This window comes from Pezoporus occidentalis, unplaced genomic scaffold (genome assembly GCF_034315485.1).
Source record: "Pezoporus occidentalis ecotype Australia unplaced genomic scaffold, CSIRO_AGI_Poc_V1 ctg20, whole genome shotgun sequence".
Taxonomy (NCBI): Eukaryota; Metazoa; Chordata; class Aves; order Psittaciformes; family Psittacidae; genus Pezoporus; species Pezoporus occidentalis.
Genome location: NW_026913856.1, coordinates 2,369,918 through 2,394,355, shown reverse-complemented (window position 1 = coordinate 2,394,355; position 24,438 = coordinate 2,369,918). Strand labels below are relative to the sequence as shown.

The 24,438-nt window shown below is 35.8% G+C and overlaps 1 protein-coding gene across 3 annotated transcripts in view; it reads right to left on the bottom strand.

Annotated features, from left to right (window-relative positions):
• The window catches only part of CDH8 (cadherin 8), a 162,238-nt gene that overhangs the window by 103,420 nt on the left and 34,380 nt on the right, over positions 1–24,438 (bottom strand). For 2 of the 3 annotated variants that reach the window (XR_009964736.1, XM_062618270.1), the window contains exon 4: positions 743–1,037. Coding sequence is in view for 2 of the 3 variants with exons in the window: in XM_062618270.1 (XP_062474254.1) it covers positions 743–1,037 (295 nt within the window). In the remaining variant the exon portion in view is untranslated. Of the gene's footprint in view, positions 1–742; positions 1,038–10,593; positions 10,614–24,438 lie in introns of those variants that run through there. The other variant, XM_062618271.1, reaches the window with a different exon arrangement.

The following is a 24,438-nucleotide window of genomic DNA, read 5'->3' as shown; positions in this document are numbered from 1 at the left end:
CTGCAATTTCAGAACAAGGGACAAACTATGTAGGAAAAAAAAATCTACTATATTAATCCATGAGGAAATAGATTCACACAAATCCAGCAAAATCAGTAAGTATAAGTAAAATGTATTAAGAAGATGATTTCCTACGCCTTTCTTTTTCTCTGCTTTCACCCACTTAATTTCCCTTTTCACCATCTTTTCCCACAGCTTTCTCTGCTTTCCCCTTCCATCCTCCATGCAGATCTTACTGCTAATTGGTTAAGTCCACTCTGGAGTCTAACCATCAATTCCCAGACACAGAATCTTTCATGTCAATGTTTTTGGCTGATTACAGTTGCACTTTGAGGAAAAAAATGTCAACATACAGCAAGTGCTACAACAGTGTATGAAAATACAAAAACACATAATTAAACATCAACAAAATATCAGCAGGATTAGAGTGTCATGTTGGAGCAAATCTTGTTAAATCCTTCTCAATAACAATACAGCATCATAAAAGGAATATAAATTTAGTCCATTAAAGTGTTGTTGGACAAAGAAAGACACATTAATACATCTGTTAGTCATTTCTTACTACTAAGGGACTCTACTATTATGCTGCAGATGAAAGCTTTGGCCATGAAGAGATTTGAAAATATGCAAATTAATGCTAACAACATAATAAATATCATACTATTCATCAACAACTCAATGGCATTCTGGCATAGTTTAAACTGTGAGTAAACAAAGTTAGTCAACGTTTAGACATACATACCTACAACAGACATTTCTGGAACTGTGGCATGATATGGACCATCAACAAACTCTGGGGCATTGTCATTGATGTCTTGAACCTTAATAATGAATTCTGAGGGAGGCTCGAGAGGTTGGTTTGTATCCCTGTCGACTGCTTGAGCTGTTAGAGTGTATTCAGCTTTTTCCTCACGGTCAAGCCTTTTCATTGCATGAATGTCTCCAGTTTTGTCATTGATCACAAAGATTGTTCCAGCTCCATCTCCTGACAGAATATATTTGATTTTGCTGCTGCCGGGATCCAGGTCTGTGTGTAACTAAAAGGGAAAATAAAGCATTTTAGAGACAAAAATTATACCCTGAAATATTTTTGTACTCGTCTAACCATACATTTTCTGAAGCTATTCTTTTGTACTTTTATCTTAGCATAAGTGATCCAGATCGCAGCTTGAATACACAAGGAGAGTGGGAATTTGTATGCATACTAATCAAAAGTGAATGTAATCATAGGCATAATTAGACTTTCTATTTAAAAAGCAGCTGTTATATATATTTTAAATCCCTGTTCTAAAATGTAAATGTCTTCAAAACTATTATCAGCCAAAATGAACAAGCACAAAATGTCCTTAACCTGTTAGATCAAAGGGTGAAGGATTAACAATAATATATATTTTAATCTAGTTTCTTATTTTTAGTTATTGCTTTCATCTTATTTTCAGGTGATTGAAAATGGCTGAACACTGGCAGCTATGCAAATGCTGTAACAGACAGCATTCACAGAATTTTAGAACTCAGCTGTTAGCAGAAGTTAAAAGGTTCTAAGATCATTACTATGAAAGCATTTCCCCTGAAAGAAAGTATTGCTAAAGCAAGTTTCCAGAAATCTAAGAAGAATCCTTAGACATATCTTCCTTTTCTTCTCAATGCCTCAAAAAAAAAAAAAGAAATATATTTAGAGTGAACTTGACTTTTCAAAAAACCAAGATAGGATTATAATGATCTGAAACAGGACAGGAAGAGTAGGTATTTCTTTTCTGATTTTTTTTTTATTTGTTACTTAAGAGCCCGAACTGAAGAACACTGGAAACAATGGACTACTACTGATTCTTTTATAGGGTCAGAGCCAAGTACTAAATACCAGATTATATCAAAAAACTTCTCATTTGCAACAACAAGCACGCCAGTTGCTGGACCATATGTATTAGTGTCAACACTTTCAAAACCACTGGACAATAAATATACTGTAATAATGTTTTAAATTCTATTTACTGTTACATCAAACACACTCAATGTGAACAGTAAGAAGTGAATAATATGTCATTAAAAATATAATTTGCATTTATTATTATTTATTTCTGCCTCACAAAAGATAGGCTGAAGGAAATACAATCAACCTGCTTAAGTAAGCTGCAACATGACTTTCAGCAACTACTATTACTACTTATTCCTGTTTGCTCATTTTAGTGCAGACAACTCAACAAAAATTGTTGCTGGTTATGCATTTTGCTCTTCAATTGATAGCAGTGGTTGCTAGGGCTGGACAACATTGTCATTTGATATAAGAACTTCCATTAAGATATTAAAATAGGTGTGGAAAAAAGGTCTTGTAACGCTGGCTACAGCAGAGCCACAAGTCATGCCACAAGTAGGCTTTGCAGGTTCTTCAGAAGATAATTGGTCACATACAGTTATATCTTTAAATTATCTGTTAGGAATAAAAACTTAGAAAACTCAGTAACAGCACCTTACAAAAAAGGAACCCTGAATTGTTGCAATGAGCACAGCAGACAATTGCATTCAGGTCTGATTTTCCATTTCATCTGGTTTCTTATACATACAAAACTTGGGCCACCATTGTATTCTCTCCTCTGCAGTAACAGCAGAACTCCCACTGAGTACAAGAGGTGTAACTTCACCCCCCGTGTTTTGCTGGGCAACACATTATTACCACACCAGCTACTGCCACACCACTGTTTTAACAACTTTTTAAAAGCACTTCAACTGTCTGTGAATATGAATGACTCAATGCATTTCACTCTCCCTACACAACCTACACGAACGTACACATAAAGTGACTGCAGAGCCCTGTTTCAAAACCTCTGGTTTTCTTTTTGTAGTTTCCATCAGCTTTTACTTGAGAATAATCAGTGCAATTTATGTTATGTTATTTAAAGTTAACAGCACTCTCCAGTTGGTTGGTACTGCAGTTTTGTCCAATTGATAAGACACATTAGTACGTTACCACAGATTTTTTTTACCTTAAAGATTATTGTCCTTATGAACAGGATTATACTCAATGTAGGTATTAGGAACACAAAAAAATATTTTCAGGGTCCCAGAGCCTGTCAAGATCAATCTAGAACCTATTTGTATTTTAAACAGGTTGTTTATACTTTGTCTATTTGATCCCTAAATAAAATCTATACATTATTAACATTGGCTATGAAGATTTTGTCAGTATCCACAGCTGAATTAGAGTGGTATAATATCATAACACTGTCTAGGCACACACAACTCAGCAAAGGAATTTGGAACATCTCAGTTTGCCCGAAAAAACTCTATATTATATAATAATATATAATAATGAAAAACCCTCTATAATTACAATTAATTGTTTCCTCTAATAAATTAAAGTCCTTTGCATCAAAAGAAATAGACATTGCTATTTGAAACTCCGTAAAATGAAGGACTAAACATTCAACAAAAGTAGAAGATTTAGAAGCATTTTATAACCTGGAAGTTGAAACTGAGTATGATTAGCAGATCAGTTTTTTAACCTAAAAATTAGTAGTGGGAAAAAAAAAAGGAAAAAAGAGTAAATGTTTTTTTCATTTTTAATTAAAAATAAAAATAAAAAAAAATAAAAAAACCTCCCAACAAAACACCCAAACCAGAATATAGCATTTACTAGAATCACATGTGCTTTCTATGGTGAGCATTCAGGCTGACCAATTAAAATATCTTTCTAGGTTTTGAAATTCTTGCACTGTACTATCAAAATATTGTAATAAATGACCTATGAAAGAGCCATTTTTTCAAAATAATTTCATTGTTTGGATTTAGGATTAAATCATCATCTACTTACAAAGTTAAATTACTGACCTGAATGGAAATTCTAAGCCAGAAAGCACAGTATTTTTTTCCAAGTAGTATTTCCTCTCTTCTAGCAAATGTGAATGATAATTTACAGCAATTGTCAAGCTTCAGCAAGCTGTGGTCATGTGAAGGTTAAAGATCATTAACCACATAATTATATAGGGTCTAGGTGAATGATAGAGAGGCATAATGAATATGATAAATGAATATCAGTTTCTGCTGAAAAATCCTCACAAATGTTGTAAATGTGAAACTGCTTTCCACACCTGTAGCTTTATTTGTTGAGCCTGTGCTTGAAGGCCAAGCTGTTATTTTTCAGAGCAGTACTGAGAAATGTGGCAAGAATTGCTATTTTAAAATGGAGACATCTATAGGTCGTTCCTATGCCCCACTACCAGACAGCATCCCCAAACAAACAGAAAAGCATGTTTACCAGAAAACCTGATCAGGTTCAGAGAGAGTCAAACTCACTTCCTTTATGTGAGATTCAGTTAATCAGACTTCAAAGGAAGTGAAATCTTCTTCTTCCATCACTTTGCTGCCTGTGCGACTATGAAATCACACATCTCTCTCCCTTAAAGTAGCAGATGCAACACAATTTGTGCCTGAATTTATGGCAACCGGAGAGGTTTTGGATCCTCTCCTGGCTTTAATGGTGATGCAGATGCCTTATATTAATACCCAACTAAAGTCTCCCATATAGCCTCACCACAGGTCTGTTCCTAAAAATGACCTTCATTCAAAATGAACCCTCAGAAAACTGCAGTTTCTAATCATTATTAATTCTTTTGCTATTCTATGTTACAATACAGATGATAATCAATGAAGCAAGTATTAATGGTAACAGCATACACAGTACATGGTGTACTTCCACAAAACTACCATTATTTTCACTAATAATGCATGCATATCTGAAACTATTGCCAACACGCTATTCAAATAAATAACATATATTTATAGTCTCCCATGTACATACATTACAAATATGCATAATTACAATCAATGCAAGAGAAACTGCGGAGATGAAACTTATTCAAAGAGCCTCTATATTCTGTGTATGTAAAAGTGTGTCCTGGGTTCAGCAGTAGCAGTCATTTTTCTCCTTCTTGGTAGCTGGTGCAGTGCTGTGTTTTGACTTTTGGCTCGGGAACAGAGCTGATAACAATGATGTTTTGGTTTGGCCAAGGACTTTGTGAGCCTCATGCTCTGCCAGGGAGGAGGGGAAGCCGGGAGGAAGCACAGACAGGACACATGACCCAAACTGACCAAAGAGGTATTCCATACCACAGCATGTCATGCCCAGGAGGTAACTGTGCATGCCCAGAAGGGCTGGGACGGCGGGGTTGGAGGAGGTATCGGTCAGTGCTTGGTTGGGCTGGGGGACGAGTTATTGGTAGGCTGGTGGTGAGGTGTTGTGTTCTCTTCCCTCGCTATTTTCTCTTATCATTGTTGTTGGTGGTGGTAGCGGTGGTGATTTGTGTTGTGCATTAGTTACTAAACTGTTCTTATCTCAAAATGTGGGAGTTGCATTCTTTTCAATTCTCCTCTCCGTCCCTCTGGGAGCAGGGGGAGGGCAAGAAGGGGGGGAGTGAGTGAATGAGTTGCCTGACTGGGTTTAAACCACGAGAAAGTGCTACTTTGCAGTAAAAGAACAAATACATAAGCATGTTACTGATACTTAATTCTCCTGTTCCATAGATGCTTATAATATATTTAACCACATTTTCTTAAGAAGTATATGGTTCATAAGTACATGGCAGCAAAGGACTTAATTTATGGACAAAGGCCGGAAGCTCCAAGCTAGGTTGGAGATTTATGAGTCTCTTTGTGGAAACTGTCTCACCTGCCCTCAGTCAGCTACCTGGATAATCCACGTAGTCAAAACAAGTTTGCTCAGCACAATCGATTTCATGTTGAAGCCATATTTTCACCATCAGGAAAATACATAATGCACCTATTCCCTACCCCAAATTAGCAGAAAGCTTTTGACTGGCCTTTGTAGTAAGATGGGGCACTTTGAATTCTCTCCAGGTGTGGTGTTGATGCACAACTTCATACAGGGTAGGCCATACGTGATGCATCACCGAACAGAGGTTTTGTAACCCCAATTTCCTCGTATTAGTAAAAAAGCACAAATATATCAATAATTCACAAGAGGAGGAAATCTGCATATTATGAAAATACTCCTGGACATTTTTAATTAAGAAAAGAGAAGGTGGTATTATGTAGTCAAGTTTTTATTTGAGTTTATTGGAAAGTAATTAATTCATCCTCATGTAATTACAAGGGAATTACCCCTTACTTGCTTCGAGGGAAAAGACATAATCTGCCCTTAAAACTTCATTTTAAAATTTACATAATTCTTCTCCCTCATAACTCTGGAATCTTTTCTAAGGGATTAACTTGCACATCACTGATTTTCACTTGATGTTACACTGATACACACATAACACATCAACACTATTCTGATGCTTCAGGTTCTTCTATTTTTTCCCTACCTATGCCTCGCAATAAAATTCCTCATTTATGAGGCAGACCCCATTTAATGAATTTAAGAGACAGAATTTTCATCTTTTATGAGTCTTTTCCAAAACTGCTGGATTCTAAGAAGCTCTAGATCATTTTGTGAAAGTACGGAAGGATTCTGGTGACTTTCACAATGATTTATATATACCAGTGCTTTCAAAACTGTAATGTACCTTACTCATCATGTGCTCCTTTCTGTATGTGATATTGCAGAGATTTTTTTTCTAAAAATATCAACATCATTAGGTGTTACAGAAGGTTTTTGTGTGTATTGTTGATGTGCTCTGACACATAGTAGACAATGAGGACTTTTATTGACAACCCACAGTTTTAAAATAATTCATAATTAAACTATTATAGATTCATTTGAACACAATGCAGAATTAATAAAGTGAAGGTAATTTAAATTTAATGGAATCTTTCATTTTCTCCATGGATAGGCTGATCCCATCTTTAGTAATGGAAATTATAGCTGCACAATGGGGAAGAGGAAAAACAAATATTCTGTATTATTATTCAGAATAATAATTGGGGCACAGACTTGATTTACCTGACATTATGTCAGTACTTGGAACACTTTTAGAAAGGAAACAGACATGTCCATGGATGACAAAGGTTTCATTTAAATTATGAGAATCATGTAACTTGAAGCCTTTGGAGTAACTGTCAGAAGACATTACTACTCACACTTCTCAGCTGCAGTTTCATAACCATATTCAAAGAGAATTAAAGCAATGATACCCCAAACACTTTCATTTAAGACTGTAATCTCTGCTTTTGTCTGCCTCAGTTTCCTACCATGTTATTTGAGTATCTTTGATTCCAGATGGCTTCTTTTATGTTTCTGTTTATTCTTTGCTACTGCTTTTTTATTCTATTTGATTTGCTAATTTTGTCTCTGCTTATATTCATACTGCAACTGTGCACAAACTGCTTTTCATTGCCTACCTTTTGGTATCATCTTATAATACACTACAGGGAACTGTTGTTTAAAATCCAGAGACAAGGTTTGGATCTAACAATCTGCTCTAACTCACTGATTATGACCAAGTGATGCAAAAGGAAAGCTCAGGAATGTGACTAAATCTGCTCTAAGACCTTTTTGGTTGGAGCAACACTGATCCTTTGTTTAAGTGTCATGTATCACCTCCCTCACAAGGCTGAATTAATGTTTTTTAATATTTATTTTCACTCAATGCCTTGTGAGGAAAAAAAAGGTAACTATACTTGTTTTTACAGATGGGAGGAACAGAGGGAGAGAGAAACCCACATTAAGTCTCACAAAAAGCCACATTAAGAAAAATCATGCAGAGCATAGGACTACCCATACCCTTCCAAAACAGCTGTACGCATTTATCTCCAGTTAACCATAATATTAATTTTTAATTAGAATTGTCATCTATTGCCAGTTTCCAGGAAGCTGTTCCCCCTGCCAGCGGAACTCCCTAAGAGGGAGGAAACCATGCCCCCCAACACAAAGTTTCCCTCAGATGCAGGTCTTCCTCAAACCCACAATCCCACGTTCACCTTCAGTGATTGTGATGGCAACAAAGACAAGGTATTATGTTTCTACTGTCTGCTATCTTCATTCCAAAGCATGGTCTTAGGTTGCTTTTTCTTTATGTATTTCTTATATACCTTGCTTCTTCTGAATCCTTATGTTAAGCCAGATGACAGCTAAACCTTTCTGTTTTCCTAGTTCTGGCCTTGGCCTTTTCCATTTGGGAATACCATCTGTCTTCCCTTCTGTCCTGAGAACAACCCCACCACATACAACCTGTGTCCCACCGCAGCTTGGATTGCCGCCTTTAGTCACCGCTTTCTGTAGCTATTTAACGCCCAAGTGTCCTATGTCAAGTGGCCTCAGATGGCTGGCACCTTTTTGTAGTTGGCTTTGTGCCTAGCTTGGAGTTCATGTAACTATTTCTGAACCCAGACTGCTGCTCCTTTCTTGGGTTCCAGCAGACACTGCTCCTGTGAAAAGGTCTTGAAATTTTAACCTAAATGTTTCTGATACTTAGAAACATGCAACGAAATTGTGTCATACTGACAAAGAGGAATTCTTTCCCATCTCATTTGCTTCTCCATTATTTCCTTTGTACTGTACTGTGGTTCACCACAGGACATCTGAAAGCTGGGTATAGAGAGACTCAAAAATTGCATGCGGTTTTAGTCCTGCAAAACATATTCCCTCTTCTGTATCCTTTTAGGGAGAAAAAGTATCTGTCTGTCATCGCTTACTCTTCGGGGTCAAGCACTTATATTAACAATTCCAGTGCTTCATGCAGTATAATTAACAGTGCCTCCTGCACTTGTCACTGTTTCCCAACTCAGTGAAATAATGGTAAAGCCGTTTGCTCACTCCTCCACCTTGTCAGTCTTGGACACAAACTACACTGTAGTTTCTACTACCTGCAGGATTGTGTGAAGTCTCCAAACATGACTTCAGAAGAGTGTTCCCTTTTGGCTGTCAGTTTCGACTGCCAGGAGAGTCTGTCTTGCTGCTCCTTCCTCTATATAAACAGAAGATGGGTAAGCCTGTAAAAAACCATAAACCATGGGAATTTCCTACTGAAAGAGCTAGACAGCAGTTCAGCAGTTTGTATGTATCAAAACCTTCTCTTCTGTTCCTTTAATCATCATCATCACCTTATTCAGAGTGTTCTGAGCTTTTCCTTCCATGTTGGTTGAGCTGGATTTTTTCTTTCCTCTTTAAAAGCTTATTATAACTTGCCAGGCTTCATTCTCAGGCACAGAGTACATTGCACTTGAGCACTAAGACCTCTTTGTGTTTTTCAAATTATTTTCCCCCGTGAATGTCACAGTAATACCGTACAATACATACACTTAGGATTGCAGAATAGGAATAAAAAAGTTAATCACTACATACTCTCAGCAGTAATTTGATGGTTGCTTACAAAATCTATCAAAATTAAACAAGCTATAGCCTAGATCAGTGAAGGCAGAAAAAAGTACAATAGGCCAGTGTGGTCAAAGATGACAGGATATTTCTATTTATTTATTTAAGTTGTCATGATTTTACAACCCTTCAAGGCTCTGCTTTCACCACCCTGGCTTCTGATCATGCTTGGCTCATAAGGATTAGGAGGATCCTAGTGATTATAAATTTAAACTGTCTTACTTCTTAACAAAAGAATTTCAAATCCATGCAGAATTCATTCTGTTATTGAATAATATTTCATAAAACAAACCTTAAAGCATTAAAATACCTTTTTCTTAAGGTAATTTTTCAAACTTAAGATGACTGCTTAGCATACTTCAGTGTCTGAACATAAGGAAGTAAGTACTATCTGAAACCACATAATGTGTAAAGCTGGCAGTGCAAATAGAAAGCTCTTTTCTAGCAATTGGCTGTCAAACACATCTACAGTGCAGAAATATAAACATCAGCTATGCAGCCAGCTTTGGGCTAAAATTGAAAACTGTTAAGAAGGTAACTGAGTGAAATAGAGAACTGCAAAATTAAATTCTGAGTACGTACATATTGATTATCTTATAAACTATGTGCTTACATGTGATAATATAATTTACTTTTAGTGTACTTACACTAACCTGTGAACTGTGCACACGGGTACAGTATAAATTTTTTCTTACTAAAAAGTATTTTTCATGTTACTTGGAATGTGAAAACAAATGTAGCTAGGAAATGATACAAAGTAATTCCTCATGAGATGTCAAATAAAACATTAGTTCTTCAGAGTCACTATATTTGCAGTTACATAGTAACATCAGAATGTCATACATCAGAATAAACAGATATACCATGAGAATAATTTGATTATTTCCCCCCATTTTTTTGCAGTTAGATATTTATTAGGGATAACTCGTGCAGAATTGTGAGTTATTCAGAAAAACCTGGTTGAAACTAGTTATTATGATTTCATGCAGTTTCACAAGAAATTATTTGCCACATCACTTCTGTGGTTTTCAAAGCTTCCTAATGTAATTTCCCATGCATTTCCACTAAGTCATGCATTCCTGTGAATTTCTTACAAACCTACTTGCAATGGTTATGTCTCTCATAATGCGATCAATTTGCAATACCATTAGATTTGAGATATTTTTTAAACCACTAGAGATAGAACATAGCTTCTGCCTTTGATAATGCTTTTCTGGAAGAATTGACAGAGGAGAGGAGAACACAAACCATTACAGAGAGACAATATTAAATATGCAGAAATAAGCAACTGTGCTCACTTCAGCAGGGTCTGATACTTAGTAATGTATTACCTCTGATTCTCTAGCTACTTGTATTGAGTCCTGCAGCCCCCCTCTCAGTACATATGGAGACTAGAATTTCAGTGAAAATCATTACCATTTTTGGCACATCAGGTAACCTGTTTCCAAAGAGGGAAAAACAGCAGTACTATAAGTGTGGGCACTGTTTGGAGTCGTTTGCTGTGAACACCTAACCTACCTGTGATTTCAAACATTCAAAATATGGGGTCAATGTTTCATCAAAAGAGAAACTCTGTCTTAGCACGAATACAGACAAATTGTATACAAATGAGTATCACAAAAGCTGCAAGTGTGTAACATATGTCAATCTCCAAACAGCCAGAATCCATACAGACTTCATAATGATTTAGTCTAGACCTTTATCCAAATCATCTGAGCTCATGGTGAAGACTACTGTGGGAGGCTGCAGGAGACATCTGCACTAATTTAATGATGGTTGAATCATTGTCATTTTTTTCTACCCACACAAGCTTGGTAGTGCTCCTATCACTCTGTGAGCATGGAACAGCCAAAACCCCATATGGCCCTCTCCCCATTCATCTGTTCTTTGCATTTCTCTAATGGGACATTCTTCTGTGACCAGCTATCCTGAATTTTATCTTTTAGGACTGTGAGTAGCAGAGAAGATGCACAATACATACTAGACTGAAGTTAAGAGGCAAAGAAACATTATGATTTGTCTGGACCTCTTTTCAAATTATATGAGTATTCTTCCTCCTTCAAAGAACTGATTATTAGGTTGCCCACTAGGGAACATAATGGCCATGAAAGGAAGGAGGGAGCAAAGGAGGGAAATATGCATGAGGGAGATCTTTGAAGACCCCCAAGGACTCTGATGAGGTTTCTTTAATAAAACAAGTTCAGGTACATATTTGGAAAGGCTCAGAAAAAAACAAGCAAGCAAACAAACAAACAAAACTCAACTTTAAAAATATGAGAAAGAGGTACCACATTGAGAACTGCAGTTTCTACATGATCCAAATGTTAGCCTAGATACAAGAACAACACAAAATCGAGGTATTTATGTACATTCCTACTTTTTATCTGAAAGAAGTCTACTGAGATAGATAACTAAATAACAGCTGGTTACCTGGTCAGCTGACAACTGCAGAGCCAGTACTCATCTATAAATAATGATTACTAATTACTTGTATTACAATAACACATAGAGGTACTTGTAGACACAAGGGCTTTGTTACACTGTAGGGTGCAATGCATTGAGCTTACTTCATTGTCTTCTGCTTATGGTGAAATATCAAGTGGCTCTTTTTCCTCTTGCCTTTTTCTGAAAAAGGGACAAGGAAGAATGAACCCAGAAAACATAATTTTAGAAATTAGTTTCTAAGACATTGGCTAATTTCTACAATTACCACCTATGGATTCAGTACATCTTAAACTCATGGAAAAAATGAGGTTGAATTCTCAAAAAAATTCTAGTCCTAAAATGATTATTTTTTATATTTTTTTTAATGCAAATGGTTTTAGGATCTGATGTAAAACCCAGGAGTGTCTGTCTCAAATTTCAAGGGACACTGGATAAAACTCCTTTTTGTAACATACATAGAGCTGCAAAGAAAGCCATAGAACCAAAGACACACCCCCAAAAAGAAAAACAAAAAATCACAACTGACATCTAGTTGTTAATTTATATTATGACTCCATAATTTATAGTCCAGTTAAACTCAGAATTTACCATTAGCTTACACTTTTTTACACTTTTCTGATAACCAACAGATCAGGTGTAGAAGACTTTCATGCAAACTAAATAATGAGATTAACAATTGTCTGACTGTGAGATAATAAGGTGTTGAAAATAGCAAGACCCTGGAGTAAAATATTTGAGATTATTTATCAAGTCAGTAAAGCTGCCTTTTCACATTTACTCAGGATATAGGAGATGGAATATTTTGTTTGCCTATGGAGATGGGATCACTGGGTATGTAAATGGACATTGATGGCAAAGTTAACTGAAAAGATAATCTGCTGTATGATGTTCTTCAACAAAATATTAGCAGGATAAAATCTGTTGCTCAGTTCTGTTATAGATATTCCGACACAAAACCTGATATGTATCTTGGCTTATCAGATGTTAACTCTTTTTGACAAATTTGGCTGTTAAAAAAACACAGTCACAGCATGACTAAGCCCAATCTTTTTTTTCCACCATACTGGAAATCAAAGCCATATTAAATATCTCAGCACTGACCACCTTCATTTTCTGAGTTTCTGGACCATAGCTCCCTATATCAGCTCTGCCAACCCCACCAATAGGCTTTTCTCAAAAGCCCACAGGACAAGAATGCCTAGTTTCCTCCACTCTGGTGTATAACTGCTTCTGATCAGCATCAGTGTTAGCAAGGTGGCTAAATGGGGAAAACCCCATGGGTTCTCCAGTCTCCTCTTTTTCTGAATGTTACATGAATTCCAACCATTCTCTAGATCAGAACATAATGTATATTTGTAAAAAAGGATAGAAGATAGTAGGAAAATTGTATAATATATAGCATACCAAGTCTTCATAGCTTACAAAAGAACTTCAGCATAAGAGTTAAATAGTTAGAAGTCTGACATCTGTCCTTTGCCCATAAAAAGGAATGAGGTTATGCAGATTAGGTGATGAATAATAGAGAAGATGCAAAAGGACTGTAAAAAGCCTTCATCTAAAGTATGATATATTGTCACAAAAAAAAATAAATCCTCATATTTCAGCTTTCTTCTATCTGCTGAGATACAGTTCCAATGTGATAGTGGTAGTGAAAGTCAAAAACCCAACATCAGCCAGTTTGGAGGATGAAAATAACCAAGAAATAGAAATACCTAAAGTAAACAAATGGGAAAGTGGGAAGAAACAAAAGGAAGTAACTACCAAGCATATGGCTCCTAAAAAAACATGCAGGAAAAAAGTTACATGAATGTTAGGCAATTTAAATGTTGCCATAGAAAATGAAGCTGAGAAAATTTAACTTCCAGATGCCAGTTTATTGGTTACAAGATGGCTGTTTTTTTTTTTTTTGTTGTTGTTTATTTGTTTATTTGTTTTAAAAGACAAACCAATCACAGCCTTCCAAATACCTAAAGCAAAGAGGAAACCCCCCCCCCAATAATCTATGTACACTTCGATAATATTAATTTCAAGGGTTACCTGGAGAGTTTTACATTTGGTAAATGCTTTTTCTTTCCTTTTCATGTTCTTGTCTGCAAGAGATTTGACAATAAGTGAATTTTTAAGCCTGTGTGGAGAAACACTGGAGAAGCAGTCCCTCACCATCAAAGAGATGGGGGGTTGCTTGATGGGAAGAAGTTCTTCCAAGAAATATGCACAAGGAAAAATTAGAACAGCAGCTAGTTAAAATCCAGGAGAATAAGAGAAATTACATTCCTAGAAGGTGGTCCACAAGCTGTTCGCAAAGATAACATAAATTTCAATGGCTCCCTTGACTGCAGACCATAGCTAAATGAATGGATATAAAAGACAAGATCAATAGAAAGCCCCTGAGTTTGTTTAGTTGGTTGTTTGTTGGGTTTGGTTTTTTTCCACCCAGAAGTAATACCTGATTTGGATCTCATTATATTCAATACTGAGTGTATTTCTTTGTTAATAATACTACCAAACCTTATTTATTCTGTATAGAATCTTACTGCCAAGCTCATTTCTTCTCCCTCACTGTGGCTAAATCTCTCTTCTGGCCTGATTTTCTTCTGGAAGTGACAGTTTATATTGATAGCCCAAGCAAAGAGAGTCACCATCAAACTGGCCACATCATTCAGCCCTAGGGTGCAATGCTGAGAGTGATCACACACCCTCAGTACCAGCAATTCACTCAGAGCTTTGCACAAACTCGAGATAACCTTTTAATTGTCTTCCTGCAATCAAGGTAATGTTATCTTCATCTAAACATTAATACATGGACATCATGCACATTGCTCCACAATCATATCATCACAGTAACTGAATGAGCAACACCACTGCCAAGCAAAAATTAATTTTTCTTCCATTTCTGCTGGTGGGGAAGCAGTCACAGAAACAGGGAGGCCCAATAATCAGAACAGAGTAGTTGAAGGTCCTAGAGACAGCTGCTTGACATCACTAAGCAGTACACACAGCTGCATATATTTTTTTACCAATGATTTTTTGTAAATGAATAATGTTTTAGTGACACTCACTTCAACCATTCACCTGCATATTACTGAAAAATTATTTAGGAAACAAATACAGGTTTGAGAAAAGGCCAGTGCAGTATTTTTTTTTCTGAAAGTTTCTGGACCAGAGTGCTTCAATGTCATTTTACATTCAAAAACTCTTTGTGTTTATATATGCATTAACTTCATTCTTTTAAAGGAATTAACTTTTTAAAATGTTTGAAATGTAAATCAAATGCTTTTTTAAAACTAATTTCATTTGTTATCACATGAGGGGTTCTTTTTTCATACAATAAAAATACCATGCCTACCCCAAAACATTTATTGATATTCCAAAAATTTATATTTGGAGTGACATAAAAGTATCTTTTCCCCCCAACGTTTCCAAACTGCGCCAGAAATGAAAATCTGTTACTCATCACAGAAAGAGCACTCAAGTTCTAGGAGAATTAAACTTTTATTTGCTTTAAAAGCAAAACCATTCCTGCTGCCTACACAAATCCTGCAATTAAACCTCTACTTCCAACAAAAATAAAGCAATTTCATTCCCTTTGTTTACTGTAATTTATTTTTTTTCCTTATTAGAACCAGCTTTATTTTAATGTTTTAGTGTTTTTTATGCTATGACTCATACACATTCTGTAGATATTAGAACAGCTTTCTGCCTTGCCTTTACTTCTGCAGCAACACAAACATAATTAAAACATATTTGCTGTGATTATATTTCAGCATATATAGATCAACATGTATTTTGCTCTTAGGTATAGAATCCCTATTGTTCATGTAATTGCTATGAAGAAATAATGCAAATGAGCCTGCTGGAGACAATTATTGGACTTTCTTCTTAACTTTATAATCTTCTAAACAAGAATTGGCATTCCACTCAGGGGCGGACAGCAAACACTCATTTTATTGAATGCTTTAAAGACTTCAAATTAACAGAAGCTAAGCAACCATTGTAATCACTCATCCAGTACATATTAATACATCTCTAAAATCAGATCTTAGATTGTGCTCTAGAATTATACAGATCAAGATATCTCTGATTAGTATCTGTTAACAAACAAATTTAAGTATTCTGCTTCTGTGATAAAGGACATCACATCTATGACTTGGCAGCTGCCTGCACGATTTGAATAAGCAATCACAGCAGGATGAGTTAAGACTGGAGTAAAATCCACATTTACAGAACCTGCTGAGAGTACTTCTTAACTTGTTTAGGATGTAGAAAGACCTTTAAATTATTCAAACTTTTTTTGCAGTTTGTAATGAAAGTCACTGAACTATATTACATCCACATACTATGTTTTTCTAAATAAACTCCCTCTTATTCCCAGTGACAGAATTCCCCAGCATTAAATAGTTTTACCCCAGTAAACATGCTTTATTACTTACATACACGTTGTCATGGTTCAAAAGAACATGGAGGCACAAGGCACTGCAGAAATTTACCTCTGAAATGGACAGACACAATCAACCCCTGCCACTAGCACAACTGGCAGTATTCAGAGACAGGCAAGTGGCAAGTTCATCCCACAGTGTCAAAATCTCAGATGTTCAAACTAATCTCCCACGTTTTGCTTTCTACCCTTTTCCTAGCATGCCTTTTCTTCACATTATTTGGGGTACTGTGCATAAGGGAATATCCTGCTGCATTACCCAGTAATAATAGGAGTCTTTTCCTAATGATTTCTTCCTGCTCGCATTTCACAGATCCTAACTTGGCCAAAGTATTTTGGAACCCAAGTTTCACCATCCAAACCCAATCATTCCTGTGCATAGCCTTTTGTGTTACTGCTTTGAGTATATTTTACTAGCAAATGAATTAGGCTGAGTTTGTTGTGTCTTTTGGTTATCTCCAGCTCTAATTTTTGAGGCTACTTTCAAATGATGTATTTGTGATGCAGTTCGTATGTTTGCCCTTTCAGAAACTGCAGTCAAAAGAAAGAATACCAACTCTCTTCTAAATGCACCATGATGTCTAGATTATGTAAAAACTATCAAAAATGGAGATATAGAAATAAAATAAAAACCAATGTAAAAAACCTGCTGGTTTTATCTATGCTGCACTAGTAGATGCTCCCATAATTTCAAATGCAAAAGTGTACTTAGATATCTCACTATGCTATGTAGAAGCAAATTTTTGTCTATCCCTATGCTGAAGAGAAATCCAATGTTATAATTACTCCAGCTTTCTAAGAATCTCCCCAAATGCCTGTATTGATAAAGTTGCTCTGCTTTGCTAAAATCTGCTTGATATTTTAGTGACTTATTTCAAGGAAAGGAAAGGGGGAAGAACTCAAATTATATTTGTTCATATGAAAAAAAAAACATTTTTGAGAAACTAAAATAAAACTTCAAGAGCCTTAATATATTTTTCTTTTTTTGGTGCCTCCTTTTATTATAAAAAATGGAAAAGAATTTTTATTTGATACATATATGAACTTCTTCAGGTTCAGTAGTACAGGAGTTTGAATTAAGCTAGCATTATTTTTGAAAGGCTAAGAAATGCAACCATAGTTTAGCTCTGTTCGACTAAGCAGTGCCTGTGCTTTGAAATGACAGGAGCCTTTAAGTGCAAAGCATTAAATAAGCTGATGATGATGAAACTAGCCACATCTGCAGTTACTTAGATCCAATTCATTTCAGTCCTATTATGCGACAAATCTCATATATTCTTGCACACTTTAAAACAGTATTACTGTGAGGTAGTAAATAATGAACTTGCACAGATAATGAGACAATGCAAAAAGAAGAAAAAAACCCACAACCCTGTAATATTATTTCTTGGTTCCTGCTCCACGAGAATATAAGTTGTTACCAGCATAATTATTTATTATGAACTTAAAAATCCCAAAGAATTTTACTGAGTTATTAACTAGAAATTTCCCCTTTTACATGCAAAGAGGTTTTAATTTCCAACATAAATTCAACCAGAAAAGACGGCTATTGTGTGTTAAACATTACCTTGTTTTACATTTGGCTAAGATCAGGCCCTGTACATAGAGGAAAAACAGCAACAGTAGGATTACCCTGCATTCAGTCTCCCCTATGTTAGGAACTCGGATGAAATATGGAATGTGGGCTACTACCAATTATAGCTAACTTTCCAGGGAAAAAAAAAACAGATTGTTGGGACCAATTCCCCCACCCCTGAAGCTGAAGGTCATTGGAATTAAATACATTGATTGGATATCTTCTTTGTAGGGAGCTAAAAAGCTCTCTGTGCATAATACCAGAAAATAAATGGAATAGGAAGTGCTACAAGTTTGTCACCTAAGGATTCCCAAATACCAGAGCAATCAGGACAGAAATGAACCCACACTACCATACCGGTTGAATCAGCTGAGTAAATGTCTTTTAGCAATCTGTCTGTCATAGTATAGCCCAGCTGCATTTTACCCTCCTTATGGACGCAAATTGACAATATGAACTCCAAACACAATTGGCCCTGCCGTGCCCTTATCAAAGTCAATTCTGCAGTGCCAACAAGGTTTTTAATTAAAACAAATAAACAGTAAGATTAAAATGTAAGTTACAAAAAAAAACAAAACCAAACCATTCAGGTAATTCCATGTTGGTTAAACTTTTTTTTTATGCAGCATGCAGGTAATTTAGTATTTCAAACTGATTTTGCAAATAGATTAGATGTTAAAATTGTTAAGCAAATAATTTCAGGAGAAAACCACTCTGGGGTACAGTCATTGGAAGAGGTCGTATACACAAAACTAAGCTTTGCCCAATTGATTTCTAATTATAAAATCCGAGGCTCTAGAGTTTGTGGTTAATAGTCCTTCCCTTTAGGCTGAAAAATAAACTTCCAGCGTGTGCTCACACACAAATACGCATAAACTGCTCCTCATTGTTTTACTAAGCAAGTGTGTGTCCTGGAACTGTTCAGCTAAGAATGAATTCGATGATGCCTCACTGAAGGCCGTCTACGGAATTAAGTCTACAATGTCTCACTGATGGCCAGCTGTGATACAGCAAACTGTTCCTTATAATAAAGCTACAATAATATCTGTTTGGGGAAAAAAAAAAGCCACAGGCAGATTCTACAAGGGCTGAATGAATTTAAATGCCCATATTGTATAGTTACATAGTTTTATATTTTCCTGTATAAAAAGATAGAAAGATAGTAGCTAGGAATTTCATATATTTAATTAATTCCTTCTTCAGCACCAAGTGTAGACTGCCAGGACATAGGAATCTCTTGTCTCATTTCATCTTCGTATGAAATTGCACAATTCTTTGGATAAAAGAAAGACAAAGAGTTTAGTTCTAATTATTAAGTGGGCTCAACATCTGACTACATTCGGGACCTTCACCATAAACTAAAGTGGCTTGAAAGTGAGTATATTCTATCTATAATAGAAACAAATTTAGAAAATTCTTAGTTAATCTATATTTAAAATTATATGTAATCTATAATTAAGACCTGTCTGTTTCACGCAACAGCTGTGTTCAGCATACACACACTGTACTTTGGAAATTGATGATTTCTCCTGAGTTCATAATCTTATAATAAAATGCTAGGACATTCATAAACACTGTGCATCTTTTTCTTGGGGAATCTAAATTTTGTGCTGTGCTGTGTGATTACTGAAATAATAATAAATTACTACTCCTTATGACAAGAAGAGAAGAACTATGATCTATGTAACTTGTCATCTCCATCACTGATATTTACAAATGAATGCATCTAATGATTTGGCTGCTAGAAATTTCACCCTGCAATATTTGCTAAAACGTATTAGTCATCTTCATTATTTTTCTCTCTAAAGCATTAAAAAAAAAATCACAAGAAAATTGCTTTTAAAAAGAAAAATACTGTCTTAATAAATTATTACTTTCAATTCTCGGGTTGATTTTCTGCTGCATTATTCCACTTGCACATCTGAGAGTCAGCAGAGCAGAGATTACATTTCTTGAAGAAACAGGTCTTTCTTTGCTCTGCTCCAGTCCCCTTATCACCCATTCAAAGTTACACAAAGTAATCTGGAAAAAAGTGCCATGAATTTGGTTGCATATATCTGAGTAACAGGTTTTTAATCATGTATTGCTAGTAGACCAGCTTGCAAGCCAGCAGTCAAATTTTGTGGTGGCATCGCCCACAGATGTTTCACAGAAAGTGAGACACAGGGAGTTGCCAACCCACTGTGAATCAATTTATTCATTCTCACCAACTCTCCAGTCAATTTCATCCTTCAAGGTGCAAATTAGAAATACAGATGTATTCTCTGAAAAGCTTTCTAGAGTCAGGTTTTTAAAGCAAGTTTAGAGCCCGCTGACTCTCATCCACTGTAGTACCAGTTTAACACTGGAGGAATACTTCTGCAGGGAGCCACATCCCCACCTTTGAAAAGTGAACTTCATAAACACGTATTTATATCAGTTATTATGTCCTGCAGATCCAAAGTCCTAAGACTTCATAGCCACAGTCAGGAATTGGCAAAACGCCTTTTGACTTTCTGCCACTTCTACCACAAGCAGCAAGCGTAAAGCTCTAAGACTATGCCATTGCCTTAAACTTTGTGTTTGACATTGTTAGTACTGGGGACCAGAGTCTGGAGGACAGCAACTACCCGAGACTGCCTCACAAATGAGAAGGAACTTTAGTACTTAGAGTTTTATCTGTATAGAATAGTGATCTGCATTAGATCTTGCACTAATTCAACATATATTCTATCTGCAACAACCTGGAATTTAAAATAAAAGGAAACTGGAAGCTGAATCAATAAACTATGTAATAAAGTCATTAGAGATCTGTGAAGTGATGAAAGAAAGAATGAACAATGGTACGTTATGCCTCTTGCATATACTCAGCACTGCTGAGCTTTGTTTTTGTAATTTGTTAGCATTTGTTGTGAGAACTTGCACCAGTCAACAGATAAATAAAACGATAAAAGTCTGTTGGGTTTTCTACTATCCTAATATATATTTTTTTTTCTAACACTGCAAAGTGATACAAGCGACGGTACCATATTAGTTTGACTGATAGAACGCAGATGAAATTTACTTGCCTGATTATGCCTCACTTTGGCCTAGCCGTAAGCACAGTGAAGAACTGGGAAGTAACCCCAGTAGGCTGCTCTGTTATTCTGGGCTACCAGTTGCAACACTGATTTCTCTTGATAATGTATTTCAGAGGATGAGAATAGAAGACTATGTGAGTAAGAAGCAGTGGTGAATATGTTTCATTCACAATGAACTCACTACCTTTTTTATTTAGACTGTTTGGAGCAAAGTATGCCATTGTAGCTCAGAGACAGATACTGCTAAAATTTGTATTAATCATAGAATAGTTAGGGTTGGAAAGGACCTTAAGATCATCTAGTTCCAGCCCCCCAGTCATGGGCAGGGACACCTCACACTAAACCATGCCACCCAAGGCTTCGTCCAACCTGAATCTAAATAATACTATTCTGGATTTTGAAATATGACTATAGCTGACAAAATATGATTTCCTACCAGTCACAATGACAGCGCTATCTCCTTATTTTCTTATTCAGCCTTTGTTTTAATAGGCAGATACTAATGATTCATAGTTACATAAATGTAAATACCAAAGATTCCATTTTAATCAGGATACATGAAAAGAGGAAAAAATGTTTAGAAGTGTAGTGACAAAGCAGTACTTCATGGAAGTAAAAAGTCACACACATATACACAGTTTACATGTTTATTATTATCAGTGAATTCTTCACTTGCTTTTGCAAATAGCTGTAGGATAGCGACTCAACCAGGGTGAGCATCAGCCAAATCCAACCAAAGGAGGAAAACAATGCATACATATTTTATATTGCTTATCGCGAACACTACTCTGACCAAGACTTTTTGAAGAGTATGAAAAAGGTGCTTTGGGGTGCTCTATGAATGACTGTTTCCTATTAAGTTACAGAAAAACTTGCAATGGGCTCTTCTGTCTCCTGGGAAACTTTAAAAGCTTAAATAGAATTTCAATAATATTTTGCCAATAGTATAAAATTGTTGCTATAAACCTAACTGCAGATGCATAGATTATATTTAAGCCATATTTTTTAAAACAAAAGTAAAACAAAATCAGTTATGAAGGGTTAGCTTTTATCCAAATTAATAGGGCAGTGCATGCAGCTGGTTGACTTATGGTTAATGTGGTACTTTTCATAGCTTTTAACACACTTTGCTGATTGTTTGCTCAAGGCATATGGTTTGAATGATCTGGGCAGTCCACAGTACAGCTGGCAGACTAGATATCAAAACCTGGCAATAAGCCTCAGAGTTATGTGTGAGTAGGTAACAAATTTGCCCAAATTTTATGTTATTATTTCTACACTATTAGTGTAAATTTGAAGTCACTTCCGATTCTACTACAACAGATGCCACTACTTCCAATCCTGCAGCAATTAGTTGTAGCTGACCCATGCTATGGAAGAAGGGTCTTAAAAGGGTAGAAGCATTTTTCTAGGGCAAAATAATTATGAAAAGCTTTCATTAAACAAACCCAGTATTTTCAAAATGGGCAAGCATAATTTTCTCTAGTGCACAGATTGGAAAACTGTGACAGGTGCTATTCTAAATACACATTCATTTCAATCAAGCAAAGAACAGGAAGGTTTGGCAGCTTGTCTTGTTTTCACTATTACCTCCCATAACCTAAGTCAATGGTTTCAGCCTTAGCTCTGAAATTCAGGAAGGTCTAACAAAAATCTCCAGCAGTATCTGAATACAATTTTTATATTAATTTAATAAATGAAACATCATTTTTAGACTCTCAGCATAATAAACTCTCATTTGCACTGACTAGATTCATAAATTCATGCTGTTAAAAACTGTTTTCAACAGAAATGGGACAGCCTCCCATGGTGTCCATTCATATTCCAGATCTGAACTGCAGGAGGTGTTTGCTAGTCACAAGTGTTCAGTTATTATTACAGAGTTTCCTCTATTGCTGCTTGAAAAGCCAATATAGATACTAAGAGTGACTCTCTCATCTCAGGGTACATACAACTGAGTATTTCTGAGTATATATTCACAGTTTTTCAGTGAAGTGCATCACATTTTTATGCCACATGAGCTCGATGTAATGAATTAATATGAATTCTAAGTGAAATGGAAAAGATGCAAATTCCTTGCTATGGACAAGCATGGCTATGTAAGAGTACTTTGTAATAAAATGTGTGTGTTAATGCTCTGCTGACCTCAGAGTATTTCAAGAACAACAGACCTTTTCAATCAAAATAAATAAAACACTACAAAGCCTCTATTTATCTGAAACACTATTCTTTTAACTTTAAAAAGAAACTAATTTTCAGAAATTCCTATTTCCAACAGTAGAAGTTTCATAAATTTGTAAGTTTGACTAATACCTTAAGTAACAGCAAACAGCTGGAAAAACTTGTGAAAATATATTTTAGTAAAAATAAAAATTAATTCCTTTGAAATCTTCCATTTTGCTATTCTCCCAATCCCTTCTTTCCCATTTCCTAATTGGTCCTTACGACAACACTGAACACGAGATCAGCACAAATATGCTATATTTGGCACAAACTGGAAGTAAATAGTAAAGGATTTTTTTTTTTTTTTTCATCTCTCAAACCTGAGTTTCCTTATCAACGTGAAGGAATATAGAGAGGGAGAAAAATAAGTATGAGGAAGAAAGGTTGAATATGCTTAGAGTAGAAGTACTGCCACTAGATTCTTGAACCTTTTGAAGATGACCCCGTGAATAATGAATATAATGTGTAAAGGACACTTTCACAAGACAAAAAGATTCAAACACAATAAAAATGTCAAATAGATTGAAGTGAAGTTTGTGGAAGCATAATACAACTGGAAAGATGTATAGTACGATTTCTTTATCAGCAAATAATACAATAAGCTTGTACTAGTTCATGAAGCAGCTCTTCAGAAAGATGGCATGGCATATGTTCTGACACAAGTAAGTGAGCATGGCACACCTCTGACTTTCCTGCTGTGGCTTTTACTGTGCCTGTACTACTAAGGTAGTATATTTCATTTTTTTTAAATCGTATTTTTAAAACTGAACACATTATTCAGTCCTAAGACTTTACAAAATACATAAATATGTACTCCTTTACCTTCATGGCCTGATTTACAGATATGTTCAGAGTACATGTTCTTCATAAGAACAACTAAAACACTGAATATTGAAAACAACTATTCAGAAAATAGGCTGAAGTTTAGTTCAAAGAACACTGAGAGGAAATAACAAGCATTACAGATCATCTCCCCTACAAAGAAGCAACTCTTGCGTCAATTAGCTACCAGGCCCATTTCAGTTCCAATTTCTAGCATTAATATGGACATTAGCAGATGGCTGCTTACATTCACAAACAGACTTAGAAATCTACCACCTTTAGGCAACCACAGCTAAATTCTCTCTCTAGCCCTGAAACAACTAAATCCCTTTTTCCAGGTTTGTGGAAAAGCTGACAGCTGTCGGTTTACATATTTCAGCCTTCCACGTCACTTGGATGCAAAAATAGTCACACCCTCTCACAGAGGGCCTGATTTATAGAATTATGCAGCTAACTTTCAGAAAACAAAGGAAACACATTGACAATTTCCTCATCTCACATTTTACTTATATAATTAGGCAGGTATTTGAAAACCCTCCCCTCCAAGACCAGAACACTGAACAGTAGCTTTCACCTCTCATTAATTCCCTTCCTCGAGGTTATAGCATTTCTCTTT